Below are 25,860 nucleotides of genomic sequence, written 5' to 3' on the forward strand. Positions count from 1 at the left end.
GGCTCGGTGGCACTTCATGGGGGGGTGACAGCGTTTATTGGGGGGGCATCAGCGAGGGGTGGTGGTGACTTTTGGGGGGCTCTGTGTTCCCCCCCCGGGTGACTCCTCTGGGGATGGGGGGCGCGGGGGGGCGGCGTCGGCTCGGAGCTGGGCCCCCAGGCTGTGGGGAGAGAAAAAAGAAGGGGGGTTGTCACCAAAGGGGGGGGGGACAAATGTCATGGGGGGGGTGGATGGGGGGACAGGACAAGAGCCACCAAACTGGGGGGGGGCACCCCTGGGGGACAGGACCCCCTGGGGACACACACACATGCCTTGGCGGGGGGGGGGGGGAGAAATGTCACCAGACTGGGGTGTGTCCCCAAGGGAGGGACGAAGGTGCCACCAAAACAAGGTGTCATCACCCAAAAATGTCACCCAGCCGGATCGGGCCCCGCCCGGCACGTGAGCCTGGGTGTCCCCCCCAGCCCCCCACACCTCATTGAGGTCACCCGGGGTGTGGTGACATTTCCCCGCCCTGGGGGGACACACACTCAGGCGTCCAGGCACGTGAGGGACAGGACACGGGGTCACAGCCGGATGCCTGGGTCCCCTTGGCACCCCCTGATACCCCCCCCCAACGCCCCCAAACAACTGACCCCCCCAATCGATGCCTGAGCCCCCCCCAATAGCCCTAAGCCCCCCAAAATCACTGCCTGACACCCCCCCGCAGCTCCCGAGGACCCCAGCAAAAATGTCACTGCCTGACCCCCCCTCCCCCCCCGGACGCTTGGGTGCTCCCCCAGCACCCTTGGGATGGACATCCACAGCACCCCAAGTGCCCCCGGAAGCCTGGGTCCCCCCCAGACACCTGGGTCCCCCAAGACCCTCAGTCATCCCCCCCCTGACGCCGGGATCCCCCCACAAATGCCTGGATCCCCCCAGCCCCCCCCCCGGACACCTGGCTCCCCCAAGTCCCCCCAGTTCCCTCCAAGCGCCACCTGGATGCATGGGTCCCTCAAGTGCCCCCTGAACACCCGGGTCCCCCCCAGATGCCTGGGTGTCCCCCCCATCCCTCCAAGTGGCCCCTGGACACCGGAGTCCCCCAGGTCCCCCCAAACACCTGGGTTCCCCACGTCCCCCCAGCTCCCCCCAATGCCTGGGTGTCACTGTTCCCCCGCACGCCTGGGGGTCCTCCTGTCCCTCCAACTCCCCCTGGACACCTGAGTCCCCCCCCGGACACCTGGGTCCCCCAAGTCCCCTCAGCCCCCCAGCTGCCTGGGTCCCCAAGTCTCCCCAGGTCCCCCGAGCCCCCCTTGATGCCCAGGTCCCCCAGATCCCTCCCAGCCCCCCCCGGCTGCCCGTGTCTGCCCCTGTTCCCTTTACCTGCGGCGCTGCGTCCGGCGGGGGGGCGGGGGGTCCCCCCGCAGCAGGCGCTGGGCGATGCGACTCTCCACGGCCAAGGCCACAGGGGTACGGAGGCGGCGGGGGGTGCAGGGCTGGCGACAGCGGGGGCAGGAGAAAGCAGCAGGGGGGGTTCCGGGGGGGTCCCCGGCACAGGCAGGGGGCAGGCAGCGGCGGCAGCAGCTGTGGTTGCAGGCCAAGAGGACAGGGTCCCGCAGTGCTTGCCCGCAGGCCGGGCAGGATGTTTCTCGCACCAAACGGGCCAGCGAGCCCCGTTCCGGTGGCCCCGAGGGGGCCATGGCGTGTGGGAGGCGTGTGGGAGGCGTGTGGAGGCATGTAGGAGGCGTGTGGCAGGCGTGTGCGAGGCAGGGAGGAGGGTGAGGGCGGGGACGGGGATGGGGAGGGACGTGGGGAGGGACACGGAGTGACAGCGGGACACACAGAGGGACATAAAGGGACAGGGAGGGACATGGGGACACGGAGGGACACACAGAAGGACGTAAAGGGACATGAGGGGACATGGGGGGACACGGAGGGACACAGGGACATAAAGGGACACGGGGGGACACGGAGGGACACAGGGACATAAAGGGACATGGGGGGACATGGGGGGACGGAGGGACACACAGAGGGACATAAAGGGACATGGGTGGACACGGAAGGACACACAGAGGGACATAAAGGGACAGGGAGGGACATGGGGACACAGAACGCACAGAAGGACGTAAAGGGACATGGGGGGACACGGAGGGACACAGGGACATAAAGGGACACGTGCGTACATGGGGACACATGTGGACACACAGAGGGACATGAAGGGACATGGGTGGACATGACAATGTGCAGAAGGACACAGATGGACATGGGGACATGCAGAGGGACATGGACTGACACAGGGGTGACAGGGAGGGACAGACGTGGGGATATGTGGGGGCACACAGAGGGACGTGGACGTGTGGACATGCAGGACACAGACGGACACAGGGACACCGACGGACACGCAGGGGCCTGGACGCAGGACACACACAGGGCCAGGGACACGCGGGGGGGACAGAGGGACACGCGGGGGGGACAGCCCTGCCACACACCTGCACCCACTGCCGCAGAGCTGGAACTGGCCGGTGCCGGGAGCCCAACCCCGGTGGTGCCGGCGAGCCAGAGCCCGGTGGTGCTGGATGTCCAAGAGCCAAACCCCGGCGGTGCCAGACGCCGGAGAGCCAAATCCCGGGTGGTGCCGGATGTCAGAGAGCCAAACCCTGGCGGTGCCAGATCACTGGATCCCGGAGGTGCAGAGACTGGAGAGCCAAACCTCAGCAGTGCCAGACACCGGAGAGCCAAACCCTGTCTACGCCGGATCACCGGATCCCGGTGGTGCCAGATGTCAGAGAGCCAGACCTCAGTAGTGCCAGATTCCCGGATCCCAGTTGTGCCAGATGTCGGAGAGTCAAAGCTTGACAGTGCCGGATCACCAGACCCCAGTGGTGCTAGATGTCGGAGAGCCAAACCCCGGCAGTGCCGGATCCCCGGATCCCTGTGGTGTCAGACGTCAGAGCACCAAACCCCGGTGGTGCTGGATCACCGGATCCCGGTGCTGCTGGCTGTCACTGAGCCAAACCCCCGCTGGCGCCGCTCTTTCCGCCCCCCTCACTCCCAATCCGTAGGCGAGCGGATAACCAGAGGCGCTGCATTTTTCCTGCCAGCGCGGATACCGGGATAAAAGAGCGGCCAAATCTTTTCGGTAAAAGTGTCGGTGAAAGTGTAAATGTGGGAGCGATCGGTGACGTTGTAAAAAGCCACTTTTCCAGCTTCGTAGTCCACAAAAACCCCGACCCGTTTGGGTTTGACCCGCACCGTCAGCGGGGTGAAGGGGATGGTGGTGGCCGCGTATTTATCGCCGTTCCAAAGCCGTACTCGCCAATATCCCGTCTCCGGTAACGGCGTTAATTCCCCTTTTCGACTCACCGAATCTTTACAAACACCAAGAGCCCAGTGGGTTTTATCGCCCACTTCCACCTCCCAGTAATGGCGACCGGAGGTAAAACCCTGCGCCGCTAAAACGCAGGGGTAGATGGTGAAACGCCGCGGGGTGTCGGGTAAATCCCGAGGGCGAACTTCCACGAAACGCACGCTTTTCCGATCTTCCGATAAAACCAGGTTGGGATGAGCCGTGTCGGGATCCAGCGTCACCTCGCCTGGGCGGCGACACCAAAAAAATGGGGGGAGCTTAGGGGGTGGGGGCAAATTTAGGGGCTGGGGGGATCCCAGTGTGAAGTTTGGGGGTTTTTTCCTTACCGATGAGGCGCCGGGTGATCTTCCGGAGGGTGAAATATTGCCGGGGAAAACTGCAGAAGTTTTTCTCCAGTTCGATGGGGACGGAAACCGGTTCTTCCACCAGAGCCGCCGCCGCCTCACACCTACCAGGGAAAGTGGGTCACGTTGGCCCGCGCAACAACCCCTCCACCCCCCAAAAATCCCTCTTTTCCTCCCCAAAAATGGAGCACAGAGAGCAGGACGGGATCATCTGTGCAGTTCTTACCTGGCCAGGGTGTCCTTGATGTTCTGAAATGGGGAGGAAAGCAGGAAAAAAAGGGGGAAAATGGGAAAAAAAAGGGGGGTTAGGTGCGGTAGATCCCCCCCAAGTCGATCTCTGGGGTGGGATCAGACCCAGCCATGGGGATCCCAGCCCCAACCGCCATCACCACCACCTGGAGTGGATCCTGTCCCCAGATCAATTCTGCTCCCCAGGTCCATCCTGTCCGCAAACCAATCCCATTCCTGGGGATCCTGTCCACAAAACCAGCCCTGTCCCCAGGGATCCCGTCCCCAGACCCACTCCCACTCCTGGGAGTAATCCCATCCCCAAAACCAATCCTGTTCCCGGGAACGATCCCTTCTCCAAACCCCAACCCATCCTGTGACCCCATCCCCAATCCCAGTCCCACCCCAGGGATCCCAGTCCCATCCCCGTGATCCCATCCCCAATCCCAGTCCCATCCCAGGGATCCCAGTCCCATCCCCGTGATCCCATTCCCAATCCCAGTCCCATCCCAGGGATCCCAGTCCCATCCCCGTGATCCCATCCCCAATCCCAGTCCCATCCTGTGATTCCAGTCCCATCCCTGTGATCCCATCCCCAAACCCAGTCCCATCCCAGGGATGCCATCCCCGCCACCGATCCCATCTCCGCTGCTGGTCCCCTTGTCCCCCATCCCCATCCCGTCCCACCTTGAGCATCTCGGCACCTGACTGCAGACACTTCTCCTCCAGCTCGGCTACGAGGGTGGCCAGCCCCCGCCGCTGCTCCCCGAGCTGATCCAGGTTGGCCTGGAGCCGCTGCAGGATCTCCCGCTCTTCCTCCTCCAGCCGCCGCAGCAGCAGTCGCTCCTCTTCCTCCAGCAGCTGGTGAAGCTCCTCGAACTCCCGGGTGATGCATTCCCGCCGCAGAGCCACCTTCCTCTGCCATCATGGGATGGGAAAAAGGTACCGGTGAGCGCTGGGAGTTATTGGGACCTCCCCGGCATCCTTCCCCCGGCACCGTAAACCTGCCTTCAGCTCACTTGGTTTCTTCTCCTCCCGTGCTCGGCAGGCGGAGACGGCCTCCAGCTTCCGCTCCAGCGGCTCCAGGCAGCGCTGCAGCTTCTCCTGCCGGGGGAAAGAGAGGAGAGGGGTGATGGGATGGGACAGTGCATCCCGAATCCTTCCTCCATCCCTGAATCCTCCCTCTATCCCCAAATCCCCCCTTCCATCCCCGAATCCTTCCTCCACCCCCAAATCCCCCCTTCCATCCCTGAATCCTTCCCTTGTCCCCGAATGCCTCCCTCCATCCCCAAATCCCTGCCTCCGCAAGGGGCTGGAGACAGAGAACAGGGAAGAGCCCCAGCAAAATCCCCTCCCTGGATGGTCTTGGGGAAGAATTTGTGGCTGAAAACAGTGATTTGGATGAGCTGCTGCCCAAACCCCGCCGCACATGGCCTCAGGGAGAGGGGCTGGGGCTAAAAATGGAGACAGGGAGATGATATTGCCCAAATTCCCTCCACAAATTGTCTCAGGGAGAGGGTTTGGGGCTAAATCCCATCATCAGGGGCTAGAAATGGGGCTGAGCCGTGGCCAAATCCCCCCCGCAAAAATGGTCTTGGGGAAGAATTTGGGGGTGAAAATGGAGATTTGAATGAGCTGCTGCCCAACCCCCCCCAAAAAAGAGCCCTGGGGACAAATTTGGGGTCAAACCCAAGACTCAGGGACACTCTCCCCACATTTTCCCCCTATGAAGCTTTCAGTCTCTCCCCCCCCGACCTTATACTCCAGGGTGGCCTCCTCGAGGGGCACGAGGCGATGGGTGCGATGAGCGTGGGAGATCTCGCAGAGGAGGCAGACAGGGGCTTGGTCGTCGCAACAGAACCGTGCCAGGGCTTGGCCGTGAGCCGGGCAGCGACTTTCCTGGCCCATTTTCCTCTTGAGGCCACGGCGAAGTTGCCGGGCGGCTTCCACCATGTTGCCCAGTTGGCGGTTGGGGCGCAGGGAGCGGTGGCGGGAGGTTTTGCGGCAAACGGGGCAAGGGAAATCGCGAGCCAAGTCGGCCCACCAACGGGTGATGCAGCGGCGGCAGAAATTGTGCCCGCATTCGATGATGACGGGGTCCTGAAGGTATTCCAGGCAGACCGAGCAGCTGGCTTCCACGTGCAGCGTCTCCAGGGGGTCGGCCCCCGCCATGGCAGCCCCCAAAAAATTCCTTGCGGGGGGAGGGGGGGAGGGAGACGAGGGGGTGGAGGGAGGGAGGGGGTTGGAAGGGGTTTTGGGAGGAAAAGAGCTTAAATTGGTCAAGGTGATAACATGGTTTTAGTGGGATGCGATGTTCAGGTGGCAGAGTGAGTTCAAAGAGGTTTTGGGGAGAAAACAGCTCAATTCAGTCAAGCTGATGATGTGGTTTTTTGTAGGAAGCGATGCTCAAGTGGTGGTGTGGGTTTGAATAGGTTTTGGGGAGAAAAGAGCTCAATTCTGTCAAAAGAACAATGTGGTTTTGAAGTGAAGCAATGCTAAGGCACTGGTGCAGATTCCAAGTGATTTTGGGGAGAAAACACCTCAATTCTGTCAAGGTGATGATGTCATCTTGGTGGGAAGCAATGCTAAGGTGATGGCACAGGCTTGAAGATGTTTTGGGGAGAAAACAGCTCAATTCTGTTCAGGTGATGATGTCATCTTGGTGGGAAGCGATGTCAAGGCAGCAGCATGATTCCTAAAAGATTGTGGGGAGAAAACACCTCAATTTCATCGAGGCGATGATGTCATTTTGGTAAGAAGCAACGCCGAGGGGCCGGCAATGTTCCCCGAGTTCTTTTTGAGGTGAAAACAGCTGAATTCCGTTAAAATGATGGCAGTGGGAGGCACTGCCACGGCAACGGGGCCACTTTGGGGGCTGTTTTTTGCCCCTGTAGATGAATCCCCCTCCCGGGGAGGTCCATACTGGGGCCCCTGTAGAGAAACCAGCAGAGCAAGAGGGCCCCACAGAGTGCCCCTATGGAAAGGGAGCCCTAAAGGAGATGCTCTTTAGGGAGGGGGCTACGCCCAGGTCCCCTGTAGGGGAGGCCCTACAGAAAGGGGCCCCTATGGAAGGGGCCCTACAGGGGACGCCCTGTCGGGGGGAGGCTGTTCCGGGTCGCTACAGGGGTCTCTACAGGGCAGGGCCTACAGAACCGGTCCCTATAGGGTGGGTCTCTATGGAAGGGGCCCTATAGGGGACGCCCTGTCGGGGGGGGGCCATTCCGGGGCGCTACAGGGCTCCCTATAGAGGCCGGGGGGGCTCCCCATAGCGGGGTCCCTACAGAAAGGGCTCTATAGGGGTCACCCCATAGAGAGGTCCCGGCCACCGCCGCCCGTACTCACCGCCGCTCCAGCGCCGGAAGTTACGCCTTCTCTCGCCGCCGGAAGTGACGACACCCAGCCGCGCGCTGAGGGTGCCCCTCCCCTTCGCCCCTATTTGGCAGAGCCGGGGGGGACTGGGCGGGTCCGCCCCGCCCCTCCAGGAGGGTCCAACCAAGGGGGAAGCCTCGTCCCCGCCCACCCCGCGCGGGAAGGGGCGTGGCCAGTCGGGGGCGCGATGGCGGCGCCGGTGCGGGACCGCGAGGCGCTGCAGAGGCTCAGCTTCCTCTTCCAAGTACGGGGGGACCGGGGGGTCCCGGGGAAGCTACGGAGGGTCTGGGGGGGTTGTGGAGGGGTAGGAAGGATTATGGGGGGTTTGGGGGTGATACGGGGGGGCTATAGGGCTCGAGGGTGGACCCTGGGAGGGGCCATGGCGGTCCTTGGGGTCCGGGAGGGGGCTATAGGAGTCCTGGGGGGGGCAGGGGGAATTATGAGATGGCTGGAGGTTCCCTGGAGGGGCTGTAGGGGTCCTTAGGGGGCCAGTAGGGGGCTATAGAGGTCCTGTGGAGGGGTTATGCGGAGAGCAGCCTATGGGGCGGTCTGAGGGTGTCAATGGGTATGCAGAAGGACTATGGGGGAGGCCGATGGGGTGAGCGGGGGGGCTTTGGGTGTCTGGGGAGGGTCCTGAGGGGACTTAGCGGGACTATGGGGGGCTCAGAGCAGACTCTATGGGGCGGGGGGTGGCCCTGGGGGCGGTTAGAGGGGTCAGGGGGGACAGGGGAGGGGTCTGTAGGGCTGGGGAGGGGCTATGGAGCAGCAGAGGTGGGGGCTGCAGCTGTGCCCCCCCCACCAGGCCGCACACTGGGTGCTCCCCCACAGCCCCGCTCTCGCCCGTTTCTACTGCAGCACCCAGCGAGGGGCTGCCCGCCGCCTCGTCCTGCGCATGTAAGCTATGGGGGTGGGGGGGACAGGGGACACTGCGGGGGCCACCCTTTGTGCGGGTGGGGGTCCTGGCACCCCCCCCGTGCGTGTGTCGTCCCCCACAGGGCCCCCTCGGTGAAACGCACTATCTGCCGCCGCTGCTGCTCCCTGCTGCTGCCCGGCGCTGGGGGCTGCCTGCGTCTGCGGGGTAGGTGTCATCCCCTCAGGGGCACTGGGGACAGTCAGAGGTGTCCCTGGGGGAGGGGAAGGGAAGTGGTAGGGAGGGGCTGAGCCAGGCACCTGGGTCCCTCCTATAGGGAAGGGGCAGCCCCGCATGGTGCTGCGGTGCCTGAGCTGTGGCCGCCGGCGCCGGTTCCTCTGCCAGCAGGAGCTCCACCCCCTCGGGCAGGCCACGCCCACCGGTCAGTGAAGGGACGGGGCTTGGGGAGAGGGGGTGGGGCCCGGGAGGGGGGAGGAGTCTGGGGAGGGGGCTATGTGTGGGGGGCGGGGCCTGGGAGAAGGGGCGGGGCAGCCCTGTTGGGACCCACCCAGGGAGTGGGGCTGTGGGTGGGGGGCGGAGTCAATCGGGGGGTCCAAATGAGGGCGGAGGTGGGTGGGGCTAAGGAAGTGGGCAGTGTTGTCATTCCCCAGGCCCCGCCTCCTAGCACAGCCCAGCATAAACCCTGGCCAGCGACAGAGCGGCGACGCGACCTCCGATTGTCCCTGCAGAAACCACCGCTAGCCAATCAGGAAACACCGCCTGCAGAAATAAACCTCCCTTTATTCCATATATGGTATTAGCGTGGCAGTGTGGGGCCATGCCTTCATTGCCTCCACCCCCTGTAAGGGGCAGGGCTAACACTCATCCTCTCCCAGCAGAGCAAAGGGATTGGGGGCGGTGCTGGAGGGGAGTGTGGCCTCCCCAGGCTCCACCTCCTCCTCGCTGTCACCCTCCTCCTCCTCCTCCTCCGAGGTCGACCCCTCCCCGGGGGCGGCGGAGCCCCGGATGCCTGCGTCCCCCCGCTCCTGCAGTGCCGCCAGCGCTGCCGTCTCAGGGTGCTGCTCCCACAGATCTGGGGGGGACAACACGGTGAGGGGACCCAGGCGTCCGGGAAACCACCCCTAACCCTGAGTCCAGGCCCCTGATTGGCCCCAGGAAGGGCGGGGGGGGTGGGGGGAGGGGAAAGGAGGTGTGAGGAAGGGCAGGGAGGGGGCACGGCTCACCCTTCTGGGCAAAGTATCCGGGGGGGCGGAGACAGAGGCGGAGCCTCCCATCAGCCGCCAGTCGTAGGATGCTGTTGGCCGCCCGGTAGACATCATTCCGAGCCGCCTTCGCTGTCTTGTACCCTCGTTTCTCTGCCCACGCTGAGAAAAAAACAGAAAAAAATCATTAATAATGAAAAAACGTACCTGATTTTGAGAGAAATCTCCCTGAAAGCAACCCACCTTCACAGATGTCCCAGGCGGTCCAGCCAGCGGCGGAGGCAGGGGGCCGGAGCTGGAGGAGGGTGGGGAGAGGGAGGCGGGTGGCCAGGAAGCCCACGGCTGAGTAGGGCTCCTGCAGCTGCGAGATGGGGTAGACGCCTGCTAGCACCTGGGTGGGAACAAGGGTGGGGTCAGCAGGGCGGGTGGGGTCAGCAGGGCGGGTGGGGTCAGCAGGGCGGGTGGGGTCAGCAGGGCGGGTGGGGTCAGCAGGGCGGGTGGGGTCAGCAGGGCGGGACCCACCTGGAGAGCTGGGGGGGCATGGGAGGGGAAGACGAGGCCAGGACAGTCGCAGAGGCGGACGCGGGGGGTGAGGAAATGGGTCTGGAAGTAGCGGGTGCGGCCGGGGGTACGGGAGACGCTGACGGCGCTGCGGCCCACCAGAGCGTTCAGCACCGAGGACTTGCCAGCATTCGGGAGGCCTGTGGGGAAAGAGGAGGGACAAGCCACGCCCCCAGGCCACACCCCTAAGGTAACCCCCTCCCCTCCATTGACAGGCATTTCCGGGGAGGGCACAGGACAGCCCCATAAGCCCTGCTCCCCCACGGGCTCCACCCCTTCCCAACCCACCCCCAAATAGTCCAACCTCCAGGTAAAGTCCCGCCCCCTTCCCATTAAGCCCCGCCCCTCACCAACACAGCCCAGGGTGAGGATGCCATGCCGGTAGCGCTCCCACTGCCGGGGGGTGGCCCCCGCGCCATCCCCGTCTTCATCCCTGCCACCATCATCACTCTCCTCCTCATGCTCTTCCTCCTCCTCCTCCCCGCGCGCTGCCGCCTCCTCCGCCCGCTCCAGCCGTGCTCGCCAGCTGCTCAGATCCACTGCAAGTCAGGGAGAGTGATGGGGGGGACACCCAGGGGAGACCCCCCAGCACCCCGGAGACACAGGTTACCTCCCGTCAAGCACCCAGGGGACACAGGGACCCACGCCCACTATCCCCCAGGGGATACTCACAGCACCAAGGGGACACAGGGACACCCTCTGAGTGCCCAGGGGACCCCTTTTCCCCCCTGCAGGGGACACTCCCCAGGACCCAGGGGACACAGGGACACACACCATCCCTCCTGCACCCGAGGGACACAGAGACCACCCTCCCCCAAACACCCAGGAACTCCCCCCTGTACCCAGGGGACACACACCCTCTCCCCAGCACCCAGGGGATGCAGGGACCACCTGGGCCAGAGAACCCACCCCCAGGACCCACAGGGATCCCCTCCAGACAACGCCCCCCGACAAAGCCAAGCAAGGTCCACCCTCCACAGGGAATAGATGGGAGACTCCACCCCATACCTACACAACCTCCAGCATCCACGGGTGTCCCACTCACCTTCTCCCCCCACGATGCTCTCGCAGGCCTCCAGCAGCTGCCAGGGTCCCACAGCCCGGCTCCATCCACCCCCCCGCCTTTGCCGCCGCTGCAGCCCTAGGGGGCAGAAAAAAGGCAGGGGAGGGGGGGAGTGTGTCAGGACACCTGGGTAGCCCCCACCCACATCACCCCCCCTGCCTTGGGTACCTACCAGGCACGGGGCTGCGGCGGGGGGCAGAGGTGAAGGGGACAACACGGGCGTTGGGGAAGCGGCGGCGCAGGAGGTGGCTCCAGGCAGTGGCTACGGCAGGGGAGGTGAGGTCCACTTTGTTGAGGATGAGGATCAGGCCCTTCCCCAGCTCCCGTGTCACGTGGGCAGCCAGTGCTGGTGGCACATTCAGCACCTTGGGAAAGAGACAAAGGAAGGGGTCAAAGGAAGGACCCATGTGCCCCAGTCGCATGGGTCCCCCCCGCCATGGACGCCTGGGTCCCCTGGTACTCACGGGGTGCCGGGCGTCAGTGATGAGGAGGATGATGTCGGACATCTCCAGCACCCGCCACAGCTGCCGCCACGTCTGGGGAGGGAAAGGGGAGACACACTGTGACCCCTTTGTTCCTAAACCCCCCCCAGTGTCCCCCACCATGTCCCCTCTCACCTCCAGGTTGTGCTCGAAGGGGGCCACGGCCCCTCCACCATCGTCCTCACTCTCCCCGGGGCACTGCCCATCCTGCAGGGCTCGAAGGAAGGTGCCGAACGCCGCCTCCTCCCGCACCCGCAGCTCCTCCGGGCTCATGGCGAAGCTCCAGGGTGGCCGGCGTGGGAAGTCCAGCCCTAGCACCCATCAACCTGGGTCCCACCAGCCCCAGGACCCTCCTTTGGAGGCGATTTGCCCACCCCTCCCCAGGCCACTTACCCCCTCCCAGGGACCATCCCCCCATCCCCAGGGCCATTTAACCCCTCCAGGGGCCATCTACTCCTCCCTGGGGGCCACTTACACCCGCCAGGGGCCATCTACGCCTCCCTGGGACTACTTAACTCACCCAAGGAAGACCATCCACCCCTCCTGTGGGCTGCTCAGCCCTCCCCGGAGGCTACTTACTCCCCACCCGGGACCACTTGCCCCTCCCTGAAGACACTTACACCCCCAAGGGACCATTTCCATCACGCCGGAACCATCTACCCCTCCCCGGGGGTCACTTAACCCCCCTCAGGGACCATCGACTCCTCCCCAGGGGCTGCTTACTCCCCCCACTGGGCCACTTACGCCCCCAAAGGGACCATTTCCATCACCCCAGGACCATCTACTGGGGCTCTTAACTCCCTAGGGCCCGTACCCCTGCCACGGAGCCACTTCACCACCCCGGCCCCCCCCAGTTATTTATTTCCCTCCCTCGGGCGCATTAACCCGCCTCCGCTGTGGCACCCGTCCCTCACCGGGGCCGTAGAGGGTGTCCGGGTCCAGCTCCAGGGCGGACTCGGGCAGCAGCTCCAGCACTTCCTCCTGTGCCCGCCGCCGGCGTCGCGCCAAGGCCTCGGCCCGCGGCCCCCCCAGCTGCAGCCGGAACCTGCCGGGATCGTGGCGGCGGGGTGGGGGAACCCCTTCACTCGTTTCCCCGGGGGCCGCATCGCTGCTGCCCCGCTCCCGGCTGCCGCTGCGGCTGCCTGGGCCCGAGTCCGGTGCTGTCGGGGCATCTACGGGGAGAGAAGGAGGGGTCAGGGCGCAGCCCGGCAACCCCCGATGGGGGCTGGGGGGGGCGCGGCCCGGCCCCGCTCACCGCCCCGTTTCCGTTCGCGCCGGTCGCGGAGCTGCTGCTTCTTCCGCTTGGCGCTGAACGGCCGCTTGCGGGGCATGACGGGAGGTCACGTGGCGGGGCGGGGCGGGCCGCGGCCAATCGGAATCAAGGAGAGGTGGGCAGGCGGGAAAGGGGAGGAGTCAATAGGGGGGAGGATCGCCTCAGAGAGGGGGCGGGATGGAGAGGCGGGAGAGCCAATGGGAGGGAACGTCGCCTGAGGGGGAAGGGCGAAGCAGCGCAAGCCAATGGGAGAGCGAGTTGCCTCAGAGCGGGGGCAGGGCGAATGCGCGACAGCCAATAGAAGATCACCTCAGGGAATATGGCGGGGCGAACCCGCGGGAGCCAATGGAACGAGGGATCACCCCAGAGGGGGCGGGGCGAACCGGCCACAGCCAATAGAAGAAAAGATGGCCTCAAAGCATGCCCCCCCGGGGGAGCCAATGGGAGGAAGAAACACCACAGGAGGGGGCGGGACCAACCCACCCGACGCGAGGACGGCGTCAGGGGGCGGGATTCGAGTGCCAGCGAACCAATGGGAAGCGGTGGCGAACCGGAAGCGGGAGACACGCCGCTCTAGGCCCCATCTCCGTGGCCGCGCAGGCGCAGTGGGCGGCGCCCGGCCATGCCGAAGGGAGCGCGCTCGGCGGCGGCCAAGCAGGAGGAATGGCGGGGGGAGAGCGAGGGGCCGGGTGAGGCCCGGACGCCGGGGTGCCCGGAGGGGGGAGGGGGCCCTGCATTCCTTTGCGGCGGGGGGGGCGGTCCCGGGCATCTGAGTCCCTCAGGGCAGCTTGGAGGGGGCAGGGGGGGACGTCCTTAGGGTGAGGATGTCCCCAGGGTGAGGGGTCCCCATGGCACTGTGCCCGCTCTTTCCCCTTTTGTATATTTTGTCCGTTAATAATAAACTGATGTAAAAAGAAAGAAGGCAGAACTGTGCAGTGGGGGTGGGGTTCGTTCCAGATTCACAGCAGCCCCCAGCTAAGACGCTTTCCAGGCATTAGTGCTTCCGTTCTCTTTATTAGCGGTGGGAGGGAGCACGGCAGGGCCCCCCCACCCCCTCACTCACTCACGGGGGCGGTTGATGACCACCTCCCCCAGCGCCTCCAGCACCTCCCGCTTGTAGTCCTCGAAGTCGCCATCGATCTGGCTCAGGCCCTGCTCCTCCACCACCCACAGCTGGCAGCTCGTCTCAGTGATCAGCCGGGCGTCATGGCTCACCACGATGACAGCTGTGAGGTCAGCGTGAGGCAGAGCTGATGTCACACGGACCCCCCCCACACCCCCGACCCCGCTCCCTCCTCTCACCTCCCTGGTACTCGTTGATGGCGTCAGCCAAGGCGTCAATGGACTCGATGTCCAGGTTGTTGGTGGGTTCGTCCTGAGTGGGGGAGGAGTGGGTGAGGAACCAGGGCGTCTAGGAGACTCCTCCCCCCAGTAAGGGATGGGACCCAGGCGGCTGGGTGCCCCCCCCACTCACCAGGATGAGGACATCGGGCTCACGACAGGCCAGCTCGGCAAACACCACCCGGGCCTTCTGGCCCCCTGTGGGGAAGGGAAGGGGCTTATCCTGGGGAAGCTCCGCCCCCCCCAGCTCCACCCTCTCAGGCTGATTGGCTCCGCCCCTCAATCCCTGCAGGCACCAGCAGCCCAGGCCCCGCCCCCCTCGCCGAGGCCCCGCCCCTTCCCCATTGACAAGCCCCTGCAGCCCTGGAGGCTCAGTCACCCCCAGGTCCCGCCCCAGCCCTTCCTTCCCCATTGAGATGCTTAAGGCCTCGCCCCCTCGCCCCAAGCCCCGCCCCCACTGGCCCTGCCGATCGCTCGGCCACGCCCCCAGCTGCGAGGCCCCGCCCCTCCACCTGCAGCCCTTCCCCATTGAGACCTTTCTGCCCCTTCAAGGCATGAATCGCCCAGACCCCCCCCACCCCCCCACCCCCCCCCCGGCCAATGTCCCCTGGCGCTAACCCGAGAGTTTGGCGATCTGCAGGGTGTGGGCGTGGCTCTCCAGCCCAAAGCGGCCCAGGCACTTGCGGGCGTCCTGGTGGGGCAGGTTGAAGTTACGCTGCAGGTACTCGGCCGCCGTCTCCTCCAGCCGCAGCTGCTCGGCCGCTTGCTGGTTGAAGAAGCCCACTTTCTGCGGGGAGGAGGGGAAGGGGGTCGGGACATGCCCACAGGCCACACCCATGTGACCAACCTCCTCCCCCCCTTCTACTTTGCTGCTGGGAACAGCCCCTGCACAGGTGAGGCCACACCTCCCCGGTGGGAAGCGACCCCCTTGTCACAGGCTCCACCCCCCGCTGTCACTGGGGTCCCTCCCCTGCACAGGCCACCCCTCCTTCAGGCCACGCCCCCACCCCCACGCCCCACCCCCATCCCACGCACATGGGGCCTCCACCCCCAACCCAATACTCTGCCCCGAAGCTCCTCCCTCTCCCCTGAAGCCCCACCCCACGGCTAGAAGCCACGGCCCTGCAGAAGCCCTGGCCCTTACAGAAGCCCCTCCCCCCCAGCCTTATCCTTTGAGCCCCACCCTCTCTTGAGGCCCCACCCCCATAAGCTCTGCCCCTCCCCGAGGCCCCGCCCCCCCGCTCTCACCAGCCGATGGTTCCTCCTCATCTGGCCCCGCGTCTGCAAGAAAGACGTGTTGGGGGGGCGGCTGGGCACCCCAAAATCCACCCACCCCACCCCCCTCCCGAGCCCAGGGGGTCCCCAACCTCTCTCCTACCCCCTGGGAACCCCTGAACCACCAAAATCCCAGGGGAATCCCCCAAAACCCCCTCCCAGGCCAGTTGTTTCTGTAGGATCTCCTACCTCCAAATAGGAGGGGACCCCAAAACCTAGAGAAGCCCCCACAAAATCGACTCCCACCCCCCTCCCTCCGCCCCCTCCACTGTTCCCCCTTTTTGGGGGAGCAGCCCCCCATTTTTTGGGGGGGTGGGTCCCTACCGGCGTCAGCCGCCCGGTAAGCAGCTGCAGCAGCGTGCTCTTCCCCACACCGTTGGGGCCCACAATGCAAACTGAGGGAGCAGAAACAAAAAGGGGGGGGGGTTATTTTAGGGTCTTGAGGGCCCCACCATTATCCCCCCCCCCCCCCGCGATCTTTTTGTAGGGTCTCACCCCGTGACTCCATGTCGATGCCGAAGTCCAGGTTGCGGAACAGCAGCTCCTGCCCCTCATAGCCAAAGTCAACGCCTGCGGGTGGGGGGAAGGAATGATCTGGGGGGGCCCAGAGCCCCCCAAAGGGCCTCTGACACCCCCCCAATGGCTCCAGGCCCCCCCTAAGGCTCACTGTCCCCCCAGAGCCCCATAACACCAACACAGCCCCCACAGATTTCCCCCCAATAGCATCCCCAGTGGCCTATAACCCCCCCCAACCACCCAAAACTCCCACAGCCCCCTAATCCTGCTCCTCAACAGCCCCCTCAGTGCCCCATAACCCCCTCAACCAACCAGTAACACCCCCATAGCCCTCCAATTGCCCCCCCCAGTGGCCCACGTCCACTCCCCCCAAATACCCCAGTGCCCCACGTGCACCCCAGCCATCCCAATAGCCCCCCAGTGCCTCACAACCCCTCAGCCACCACATTACACCCCCACAGCCCCCTAAATGCCCTTCAACCACCCCATAACACCCCCACAGCCCCTTACACATCTCCCCCCCCCATCCAGTGCCCCACATCCCCCCCAGCCGCCCCCCCAGTGCCCCACCGGGTACCGTGGAGGCCGAGGATGGGGGGGCTGAGGGGGGGCGGGTTGGGGAAGGTGAAGCGCACAGTGTATTCCCGGGGCCGTTTCAGCAGCTCTGGGGCCTCGGCCGCCTCCTCGGCTGCTGTCCGCCGCCGACACTTCTGCTGCTTCCGTGTCAGCGCCTCCTTCGTCTGCTTCTCCTGTGGGGGGAGAGAGGGAAGATCCACTCAGGGATCCATTCTGGGATCCGCTCAACCTCCCCACATCCACCACGAGATCCCATCTAAGGAGCTGGCTGTGGGGCAGCACCTAATCCTGGGATAACGGCCCCAGCACCAATCCAGCCCCTGGATCCCAGTAGATCCCTACAGCAGCTCCCACCTGTAGAGAGGGGGACAAAGAGGGAGGATCCCAAGGGCTGGGAGAGGAACCCAAGGGCAGGATCCCAAGGGAGCAGATCCCAAGGGAAGGGGAGGATCCCCAGGACGAAGGGGCAGATCCCAAGGGGGGAGATCCCAAAGCATGGAGAATCCCAAGGGCTGGGGGGGCAGAAACCAAGGGCCAAGGGGGGATCCCAAGGGGAGGGGAGAATTCCAAGGCAGGGGGAATCCCAAGGGGCAAACGATGATCCCAAGGGCAAGGGGGGATCCCAAGAGAAGGGGATCCCAAGGATGAGGGAGGGGATCCCAAGGGAGCAGATCCCCAGGATCCCTGCAGGATCTGCCCTCGCTCACCGCCTGCTTAGTGGATTTGCCGCCAGCCTTGAGGTCGCGGAGCTTCTTCTCCTGCTTCTCGAACTGCTTGAGCAGCTCCTTCTGCTTCTGCTGGTACATCTTCTTGAATGTCACTACAGGAGAACATCAAAGGGGTAATTAACACCCACTAATAGCCCCAGCCCCCCCTAATTGCCCCCCCCCCACGCACTGTAGTTGCCCCGGTAGTAGAAGAGACGCTGGGCATCGAGGTGGATGATGTCAGTGCAAACGTCGTCGAGGAAACCCTGGTCATGGGACACCACCAACAGCGTCTTCTTCCAGGTCTGCAGGTAACTAGGGGGACACACGCATGGGGACATCGGGGGGGGACAGTGAGGGGACACCCTGGCTGTGGGGAGAACCCCCAGCATGAGGACAGCCCCCCTCTCCCCAGGGGAATCACCTCTTGGGGACCAGCCTGACAGAAGACCCCGCTTTGGGGACACTCTGCTGCCCCAGGGACAGCTCAAGTCATGGGGGACAAATCCTCTTGGGGACATCCCTGCTTTGGGGACACCTCAGACTATTCAGGACAGCCCCCCTGGGGACACCACCACCTTAGGGACAAACCCACCTTGGAAACACCCCTACCCTAGGGACATGCCACCCTGGGGACACTCTGTCATGGGTACAGCCCCCTTGAGCACATCCTCACCCTGGGGACACGACCACCCTGGCGCCACCCCCACCGTGGGGACATTCTCACTCTCCTACACCCCCCATCCCCAGAGCTCCCCCAACCTTGGGGCCACCCCACTCCAATGCCACTCCGCTCAGGCTCCCCCCCAAAAGCTGGGACCCCCTCTTTGTCCCTTATGTCCCCCCCTTGTCCCATGTCCCCACTTGTTGAGCCAGATGACGGCGTTGAGATCGAGGTGGTTGGTGGGTTCATCCAACATCAGCAACGTCGGCTCCATAAACAGAGCCCTGAGAAGTGACACGAGTGTCACCACCAGCTCCCTGCCACCCTCCTCACCCCCGTAATGTCCCCTCCGTGTCACTTACCGGGCCAGGGACACTCTCATTCGCCACCCACCGGAGAACTTCCTGGTCGCTCTGTTTTGCATTTCGGGATTAAATCCCAAACCAGCCAGAATTCGCCTCGCTTTTGCCTCAGCAGCGGCCGCCCCAATGGCCCGCAGCTCCTCGTACACCTATTGGGGGGGGGACAAACCACAGTGTCACTTTGGGGGGGTTTTCGGGGGGTCCCCGCTGTCCCCAAGTGTCCCCAAACCTTCTCCAGGCGCTCGGCAGCGGCATCGTCACCCCCCTCCAGCAGCGCCTGCAGCCGCTTCTCCTCCTCCAGCAGCCGCAGCCGCTTGGTGTCAGCGCGTAGCACCGCCTGCACCGCCGGCGTCTCGTCCGCCACCACCTCTGGGGGATGGCGACAGGGGTTTGGGGAGGGTCCGAGGGGTTTGGGAGGGGTCCCAGGGGTTTGGAGGGGAGTCCCAGGTGCTTTTGGGGGGAGCTCTCAAATGCTTTTGGTGGGGTTCCAGATGTTTTGAAGGGGGGGGGGGTGTCTCAATTTTGGGTTTTGGTGATATCAAGAGTTTTGGGGGGTCTCAGGTGGTTTGAGGGGGTCTCAAGGGGTTTGGGGGGGTCCGAAGGGGGTTTTGGGGGGGAGAAGAAGTGTGTCTCAGGGGTTTAGACCCCTCCCAGCCACACCTTGTTCGCAGAGCAAGACATCGATGTTGGGGGGGATGCTCAGGGCCCGGTTTGCGATATGCTTCAGCAGCGTCGTTTTCCCTTTCCTGCCACCAAACGAATGCTTAAACGCTGCTGGGGGGTGTGTGCACCCCCCGCCGTGGACCCCTGACCCCCCCCTCCCCCTGCCCCAGGGTGGACGGCACCCACCCGTTGGGTCCCACGAGGCCATAGCGGCGCCCGGCCACGATGTAGAGGTCAGCGTTGACGTAGAGCTCCTTCCCGTGAGCCGAGATGCTGAACTTCTCCAGCTGCCAGCAGGGATGGGGGCGGTTAGGGACACCCCCCAGGTAATGGGACACCCCCCTCATCTTCCCCCCCCCAACCCCTTGACCCCGCCATGGATCCCTTCACCCCTCCCACCATGCCCTGACCCCCCACCCGCGGCCCCACTCACCCCCTCTATGGCACCCTTAACCCTCCACGGCCCCTCTCACCCCCCCTCATAGCACCCTGACTCCCCCCCGGTGCCCCTCACCCCCCCTCATGACCCCCAAGGCCCCCTCGATGCCCCGGACCCCTCCATGGAACCCCCAGCCTCCCCCTCAATCCCCCCCCTTAGCTCCCGGGAGATGTGGGGTTATTCAGGGGAGGTCCTGGGGAGCCCGATGAGATTCAACAAAATTTCACGGGGTGCCAGAGCATTTAGGGTACCCCAAGGGTGTTTTGGGGTAATTCAAAGCAGCTTTGGGGGGGCCCTAATGAAACTTGGGGTAACTCAAGGGATTTTGGGGGGGTGCCAGGAGGTTTTGGTGTGGTTCAGGGAGGTTTTGTGGGAGTCCCAGGGGTGTTTGAGAGTCCCAGGAGGAACGGTGGTGGAGATCCCAAGGGAATTTGGGTTCTGAGAGGAATTTTGGGGGAGTCCCAGGGAGTTCTGGTGTGACTGAGGAGACTGGAAGAGTCTCAGGGGTTTTGGGGGGATCCCAGGGGTTTTGGGGGTGATCTGGGGGGAAATTAGGGAAGTCCCAGGGCGCTTCGAAGTGATTCAGGGGGATGCTGACAGTCACGGGGGATTTTGGGGCTGATTCGAAGAGGTCCCATAAAGGTTTGAAAGTGATTCAGGGAGTTTTGGGGGTACCCCAGGAGTTTTAGAGGCAATTCAGAGGGGATTTATGGGAGTCCCAGGGGTGTGTGGAGTGACTCGGGGGGGTTCTGGGGATCCCAGGGGGTTTTGGGGCTGACCTTGATGTCGGAGGCATTCTCCAGCATGGCCTGGCGTGAGGAGAGCTCGGCCTGTGACACCGAGAAGTCGTTCTCCCCTGCGGCCGCCGCCGCCTTCATGGTGGCAACCTGGCGCTCGTACTCCAGCTATGGGGGGGGGAGAAAGGGGCGGGGTCAGGGCCAAGCCCCGCCCCCCTTCATTACCTCACTCATTACCCCTAAATCCGTTACCCCACATTCCCCCAAGCCCCTCCCCCTCCGGATCCACCCCTTTTAGCCCCACCCAGGCCCTGCCTCCCTGAAGCTCCACCCCAAGCCCCACCCCCTTAGCCCCAGGCCCCACCCCTCATGCCCCACCCTTCCTCAAGCCCCGCCCCTCCACAAAGCCCCGCCCCCGCCCTCTCCACCTGCTTCTTCATCTTCTTCTTCTCCTTCTTGCTGACGCGGGCGTCGGGCTCGGCCTTCTTTCCGCCATCCTCCTCCTCCTCCTCCTCGTCCTCCTGCCGGCACACACCGCCCCCCCATCAGCCCCGGGGACCCAGGTGGCCGTGGGTCTCCCCACCCCCGCCATCCTCCTCCTCACCCCCTCGCTGCCCTTCCGCCGCTCTTCGGCCTCTTCATCCTCCTCTTCCTCATCACGCAGCGCCGAGAACTTGTTCTGCGGGGGAGGGGGAACAGTTGTGTCCCCCTATCACCCCACAAAGAGGACCCAGGCGTCCAGGTTTGCATTGTCCCCCCCGGTCCCCCACACCTTCATCCCCTTCCGCCCATCCTCCTCGGAGCCTTCGGCCTCATCCTCGCTGGCGGCTTTTCCCTGAAGGAGATGCGGGGGAGAAAAAACAATGTGGTGAGACCCCCAAGTGTGGCGCTGCCCCCCATGCCCCCACCCCCGTACCTCCCCAACCCCCTCCCCTTCACCTGCCGCTTCCCCTTGGGCTTCTCATTCTTTCGGCTCTTCCTCTTCTTGTCACCCTCTTCTTCTTCCTGCCCAAAGCCATCAAGAAAACGGGGAATCCCAAGCATCTGGGCACCTCCTCCATCACAGCACCCAGGCTTTGGGGCCCCCTGACCCCTTCAGCACCCCAAGTACCCCCCACCTTATTGCTTTTTCCCTTGCTGGGCCGTGAGCCTTCCTCCTGCTTCTCCTCCTCCTCCTCGCTCTGTTCCTGGCTCAGCGCCGCGAAGACGTTGCCGCCCTTACAACAAAAAAATTGCACTTTTTTGACAGTTTTTGTCCCAAATTTTCCCTCCCTCCCCCTATATTTTGGGGGCCCTCCCCTATTGTAGCCTTCCCCGCCCCACCTTCCTTAGCACTCACCTTCCTCCTCCTCCCTCCTTTCCTGGGAGCCGGTGCTGTGAAGGAGAATACAATGGGGGTGGTTAATGAGGTTAATGAGGGACTCACTGCCCCTGGGGCGCGTCAGGACTCACCTTCTTCCTCCTCTTCCTCGCTACCAGCAGCCGCCAGCTCCTGCAGCCTCCGGCAAAGCTCCGCCTCCTCCCCCTCAGGCTCCGCCCCTGGCCGCCGCCGCTCCTTCCTCCGCTCTCGCTTCCGCCGGGAGCTCTGCAGGAAGGGGCAGAACCTTGTTAACCCCCTTCTTAATTACCCCTTTCATTGCCTGCCTCGTTAACCCAGAGAACCAGTTAACCCCGTGCCTCCCTAGCCCTGCTTCTTCAAGCCCCACCTCCTCAGAAATAGCCCTCTTTACCTCCGCCCTCATTAGCCCCACACCCGATAGCCCCATCCCTTATTAGCCCTGCCCTCATTAACTCCACCCCCTCAGCCCCACCCTCACAAGCTCCACCTCATAACCCCACCCTCATTGCTTCCACTGCTCATTAGCCCCACTGTCATTAACCCCTCCCCCCAGAGCCCCACCTTCATTAGCTCCACCCCTCAGCCCCACCCCCTCCCCAGCCCCACTTTCTCTGGTTCAAGCCCTGCTCCCTCATTACCACAGCCCCTCACACACCTGTTGAGCCGGCGCCTCCTTTTCAGGGGGAGAGGGGGCCTCAGCGGGGGCCGATTTCTGCTCCTCTGCCAGCTCCTCAAAGAACTGAGGTCAAAGGACAGAGGTCAGGGACGGCACGGTCAGGGGGCAGAGGTCAGGGGCGGCAGGGGATCACCAACTCACCGATTTCTTGCCCCGACGGTCCTTCTTGCCCTTCTTCACCGGTTGCTCTGGGTGGGGGGAGGGACCACGTCACCCCTCCCCCTCCCTGAGGGATGCCGGCATCCGGGCCCCCCCCCCAAAGCCATACAGCCCCCCCCGTCCCATCCCCAGGCATCTAGGGCCCCTCCTAAAGGCACCCAAGGGCCCCCCAAAGGCACACAGGGCCCCCCCACACCGCCTCCATGAGGGACCCAGGCGGTCGGGGCCGCCCCACCCCCTCCACAGGGAACCCAGGCGTCCGGGTCCCTCCCCGCAAAGGCACCCCGGGACCCCCGCAAAGGCACATAGCCCCTCGCTCCACAGGGCACCCCAAAGGCACACAGGCTCCTACTCCACCTCTATAAGGGACTCAGGCGTCCGGGCCGTCCCCCTAAAACACCCCGGGCCCCAAAAAGGCACCCAGAGGCCCCCCCACCCCCTCCATGAGGGACTCCGGCGTCCGGGACCCCCCCCAAAGGCACCCAGGGACCCCCCCCCACCCCCTCCCCAGCGGACCCCGGCGTCCGGGCCTCACCCGGCCCCTCGCTCTCCCCCCGCCATTCCTCCTGCTTGGCCGCCGCCGAGCGCGCTCCCTTCGGCATGGCCGGGCGCCGCCCACTGCGCCTGCGCGGCCACGGAGATGGGGCCTAGAGCGGCGTGTCTCCCGCTTCCGGTCCGCCACCGCTTCCCATTGGTTCGCTGGCACTCGAATCCCGCCCCCTGACGCCGTCCTCGCGTCGGGTGGGTTGGTCCCGCCCTCTCCTGCGGTAATTCTTCCTCCTATTGGCTCGCGCGGGTTGATCCCGCCCCCCTCTGAGGTAGCCTCTTCTCTCATCGGCTCCCACTCACTCGTCCTTCCCCCTCCAGCTGATCTTCTCTCCCATTGGTTCCTCACCCCCCTCTACCTGCCTTATGCCCCTCCGATTGGTCGAGGTTTGCCCCGCCCGGCACGTGACCGGAAGAAGGGCGTGAGCCGGGCTGGGCCGAGCCCGAACCCCCGGCAGAGGTAATTATCCCCCACCCCGTGTGTCGTTAATCACCTAGGGGTAAATTGGACTGAAGAGGGGGGCCTAATAATGGAGGACGAGGAGGCGAGTTGCCTCAGGGAGAGGTAAGTAGCCCTTAGGGGAGGGGGGAAATTGCCCCTGGGGGGATTGAGTTGCCCAAGGGAGGGGTAAATGGCCCCTGGGGGGCATTAAGTGGCCCCGGGGAGGGTGTAAATGGGCCCTGGGCGGGGTAAGCGGTCCCAGGGAGGGGTAAATTGCTCCAGAGGCAAATGGCTCTTGGAGGGGGGGGGTAAATTGCCCCAGAGCAGGATAATTTGCTCTTGGGGGGGATTAAGGGCCCCGGGGAGGGGATATGTGGCCCCCTGGGGGGGAGGAAGTGGCCACGGGGGGAGGAAGAGTGGCCCCCGGGGGGGTTTAAGTAGCTCCTGTGGGGGCTAAGAGGTCTCTTGGAGGGGGGAAAGGCCCCTGGAGTAGAATAAGTTTTCTCGGGGGGGGGGGGGGTAAAATGGCCCCGGGGATGGATAAGAGGCCCCGGGGGGACATAAGTGGCCCCTGGGGGGCTGTGCGGCAAATCACCCCCAGCAGGGGGTCCCGCAGCTGCTGGGCCCCAGGCTGCCAGGGCTGGACTTCGCTCGCCGGCCACGCTGGAGCTACGCCATGAGCCTGGAGGAGCTGCAGGAGGAGGCGGCGTTTGGTGGGGACCTGGTGGCAGCAGGAGACCTGTGAGAGCCTGGGTGGGATGAGGGGGCAGAGCGTGAGTGGGGCACCCATGGGTGCTGGGGGGGCGGAGGGGTGTCCCATCCACACCCTGTGCGGGGCAGACTCTGCTTAGCTTTGTGCTGGGGGATGTGTGCTGTGGGGGGGTGAGATGACTTGGGTGGGGACAAGGGCTGAGGGGACCCCCTGGGTGCTAGATGACCCCCAAAAAACTGTGAATCACCCCAAACACCGTCTGGAGACCCCAAAACCCCCCTGAATTGCCCCCAAACCCTCCTGAATTACCCTAAAGTCTGGCCTCCCCTTAAATCCCAGAGAAGTGGAATCTTCCATCCCCCTTATAGTGGGAAATCAGGGGGCGGGGCAGTGGGGGCGTGGCTTGGGTCGAGGGGGCGGGGCCTGGGAGTGATAGAGCCTCAAGGGCTGCAGGGGCTTGGCCATGGGGCAGGGCCGCGGTGAGGGGGGCGGGTTGGTGCCTCTGGGGACTGATGAGCTGCTTAGTGGGGAAGGGGCGGGGCCTCGGAAATGGGGGCGGGGTCTGGGTGTAGGCAAGGGGTGGAGCCACGTGGGGGCGTGGCTGAAATAGGGCGGGGTCTGGCGGTGTGGGCAAGTCCAGGTGTGATTGGTGGGGCTGGGAGCCTATTGGGGGGGCAGAGCCTCAGGGAGGGGGCGGGGCTTACCCAGGCTGCGCTCTGCCTTCTTCCCTGCCAGAACAACCCTGCCAACAACGCGCCCAGCGATTGGCCGGCGACTGCAAGGTTGGGGGTGGGGTGGGGGGGCATACTGAATGACATCAGTAGGTTCCAGAGTGAACACGGCCCAAACCCTCTCCCCCACGATGACAGCATCAGCCACAGCTTTATTTTTTCCAGCAGTTTATTATTAATGTACAAAATATACAAAAGGGGGAGGGGCAGGCGCAGAGCCCCTCCCCCAGCCAAGTTTTCACAGAAAACAGTGTCCGGCGCAGCCCCTCCCCCCCTCAAATACCCACCCCTCCCCCACCTCGACGGCGCAGTGGCGGCGGGTGACAGATGGGGGGAGGGGAAAGGGGGGAGAGGGATTTGGGGTTGGGGAGGGGTGTTGTGCCCCCAGGGGGGCAAGTGGGGAAAATCCCCCCCCATGGGGCAGGTTTGGGGGCAATTACCCTCCATCAGGGGCTGTTAAACACACACAACCCCGCACGCCCCCTCCACCCCCGGGCGCTTGCCCCAGTGGGGGGTAAATTTGCCTCCCCCCCGGGGTAAATTCACCCTGTAAGGGGCAATTTGGCCCTGGGGGGGTACTTACACCCCCGGGGGGCGGGTATTTACCTCCCAGCAGCAGCATTCTAACCCCCCGGGGGATAAACTAGTGTGTTGGGGGGGTGGTTACTCCCCACTGAAGGGGTATTTACCCCCCTAGGAAGGTAATTCTGGGATTTACACCCCAGAGGGGGGTATTTCTGCCCCACAGATAAATATTTACCCCCCATAGATGGGTATTTACCCCACTCAGGGGGGTATTTCTGCCCCATAAGTGGGTATTTACAGACCATATGTGGGGGCTTACACCCTGGGGAGGGGGATTTACACCCCGTAAGTGGGCATATACACCCAATTGATGCATATTAATGGACGGGGGCGGGGGGAAATTTACACCCCACAGATGGACATTTACACCCCGGGTAGGAAACTCTGCCCCGTAGGTGGGTATTTACACCCATGGGACGGAATTTCTGCCCCAAAGGTGGCTATTTCCGCCCCTTGTGGGGGTATTTCCACCCCATAGGTGGGTATTTCTGCCCCAGAAGTTAACGTTTCCAGCCGGGGGGGTGTACTTACACTGCATAAGTGGGTATTTCCACCATGAAGAAGGTATTTACACCCCGTAGGTGGGTATTTCTACCTCTAGGGGGGTATTTACACCCCAGAAGTGACTATTTAGGCCCAGGGGAGGGGTGG

The 25,860-nt window shown here is 64.2% G+C and overlaps 4 protein-coding genes and 1 long non-coding RNA gene across 9 annotated transcripts; 2 read left to right on the plus strand and 3 right to left on the minus strand.

Annotated features, from left to right (window-relative positions):
• Positions 1-2: 2 nt before the first annotated feature.
• On the minus strand, positions 3-7,336 carry LOC141735154 (E3 ubiquitin-protein ligase TRIM39-like). Its single transcript, XM_074567715.1, has 8 exons — positions 7,261-7,336; positions 5,674-6,613; positions 4,927-5,022; positions 4,606-4,836; positions 3,917-3,939; positions 3,673-3,794; positions 1,363-3,572; positions 3-160 (listed from the first exon to the last, which is right to left on the minus strand). Exons 2-7 carry the CDS (start codon positions 6,088-6,090, stop codon positions 3,025-3,027), a joined length of 1,437 nt encoding a protein of 478 aa, XP_074423816.1. The 5' UTR covers positions 6,091-6,613; positions 7,261-7,336; the 3' UTR covers positions 3-160; positions 1,363-3,024.
• A 69-nt stretch (positions 7,337-7,405) lies between these two features.
• On the plus strand, positions 7,406-8,945 carry RPP21 (ribonuclease P subunit p21). 3 transcript variants are annotated; one of them, XM_074567847.1, is made up of 5 exons: positions 7,406-7,531; positions 8,090-8,181; positions 8,283-8,365; positions 8,475-8,579; positions 8,793-8,945. In XM_074567847.1, exons 1-5 carry the CDS (start codon positions 7,475-7,477, stop codon positions 8,897-8,899), a joined length of 444 nt encoding a protein of 147 aa, XP_074423948.1. In that variant the 5' UTR covers positions 7,406-7,474; the 3' UTR covers positions 8,900-8,945. The 3 variants fall into 3 exon arrangements, with proteins under 3 accessions (XP_074423948.1, XP_074423950.1, XP_074423949.1); XM_074567849.1 differs by having other exon boundaries at positions 8,809-8,945; XM_074567848.1 differs by having other exon boundaries at positions 8,823-8,945.
• Positions 8,919-12,847, minus strand: GNL1 (G protein nucleolar 1 (putative)). Its single transcript, XM_074567652.1, has 11 exons — positions 12,722-12,847; positions 12,381-12,638; positions 11,602-11,777; positions 11,449-11,520; positions 11,157-11,349; positions 10,967-11,062; positions 10,272-10,460; positions 9,883-10,061; positions 9,604-9,751; positions 9,382-9,522; positions 8,919-9,230 (listed from the first exon to the last, which is right to left on the minus strand). The coding sequence occupies exons 1-11, from the start codon at positions 12,795-12,797 to the stop codon at positions 9,013-9,015; spliced, it is 1,746 nt and encodes a 581-aa protein (XP_074423753.1). The 5' UTR covers positions 12,798-12,847; the 3' UTR covers positions 8,919-9,012.
• Positions 12,848-13,733: 886 nt separating this feature from the next.
• Positions 13,734-22,819, minus strand: ABCF1 (ATP binding cassette subfamily F member 1). Of its 2 annotated transcripts, none has more exons than XM_074567604.1 (26): positions 22,729-22,819; positions 22,176-22,222; positions 22,014-22,097; positions 21,472-21,604; positions 21,359-21,393; positions 21,138-21,236; positions 20,959-21,024; positions 20,792-20,854; positions 20,624-20,698; positions 20,448-20,537; positions 20,062-20,187; positions 19,030-19,130; positions 18,841-18,926; positions 18,410-18,549; positions 18,181-18,329; positions 18,019-18,102; positions 17,345-17,469; positions 17,155-17,267; positions 16,449-16,620; positions 15,851-15,925; positions 15,680-15,750; positions 15,329-15,361; positions 14,699-14,867; positions 14,214-14,278; positions 14,042-14,114; positions 13,734-13,965 (listed from the first exon to the last, which is right to left on the minus strand). In XM_074567604.1, the coding sequence occupies exons 1-26, from the start codon at positions 22,793-22,795 to the stop codon at positions 13,799-13,801; spliced, it is 2,508 nt and encodes an 835-aa protein (XP_074423705.1). In that variant the 5' UTR covers positions 22,796-22,819; the 3' UTR covers positions 13,734-13,798. The 2 variants fall into 2 exon arrangements, with proteins under 2 accessions (XP_074423705.1, XP_074423704.1); XM_074567603.1 differs by having other exon boundaries at positions 20,448-20,540.
• Positions 22,820-23,133: 314 nt separating this feature from the next.
• Positions 23,134-24,782, plus strand: LOC141735228 (uncharacterized). Of its 2 annotated transcripts, none has more exons than XR_012584674.1 (3): positions 23,134-23,304; positions 23,783-23,922; positions 24,629-24,782. It is a non-coding gene; the product is annotated as an uncharacterized LOC141735228 (long non-coding RNA). The 2 variants fall into 2 exon arrangements; XR_012584673.1 differs by having other exon boundaries at positions 23,786-23,922.
• Positions 24,783-25,860: the final 1,078 nt, after the last annotated feature.

Source organism: Larus michahellis, chromosome 29, assembly GCF_964199755.1.
Source record: "Larus michahellis chromosome 29, bLarMic1.1, whole genome shotgun sequence".
Lineage (NCBI taxonomy): Eukaryota > Metazoa > Chordata > Aves > Charadriiformes > Laridae > Larus > Larus michahellis.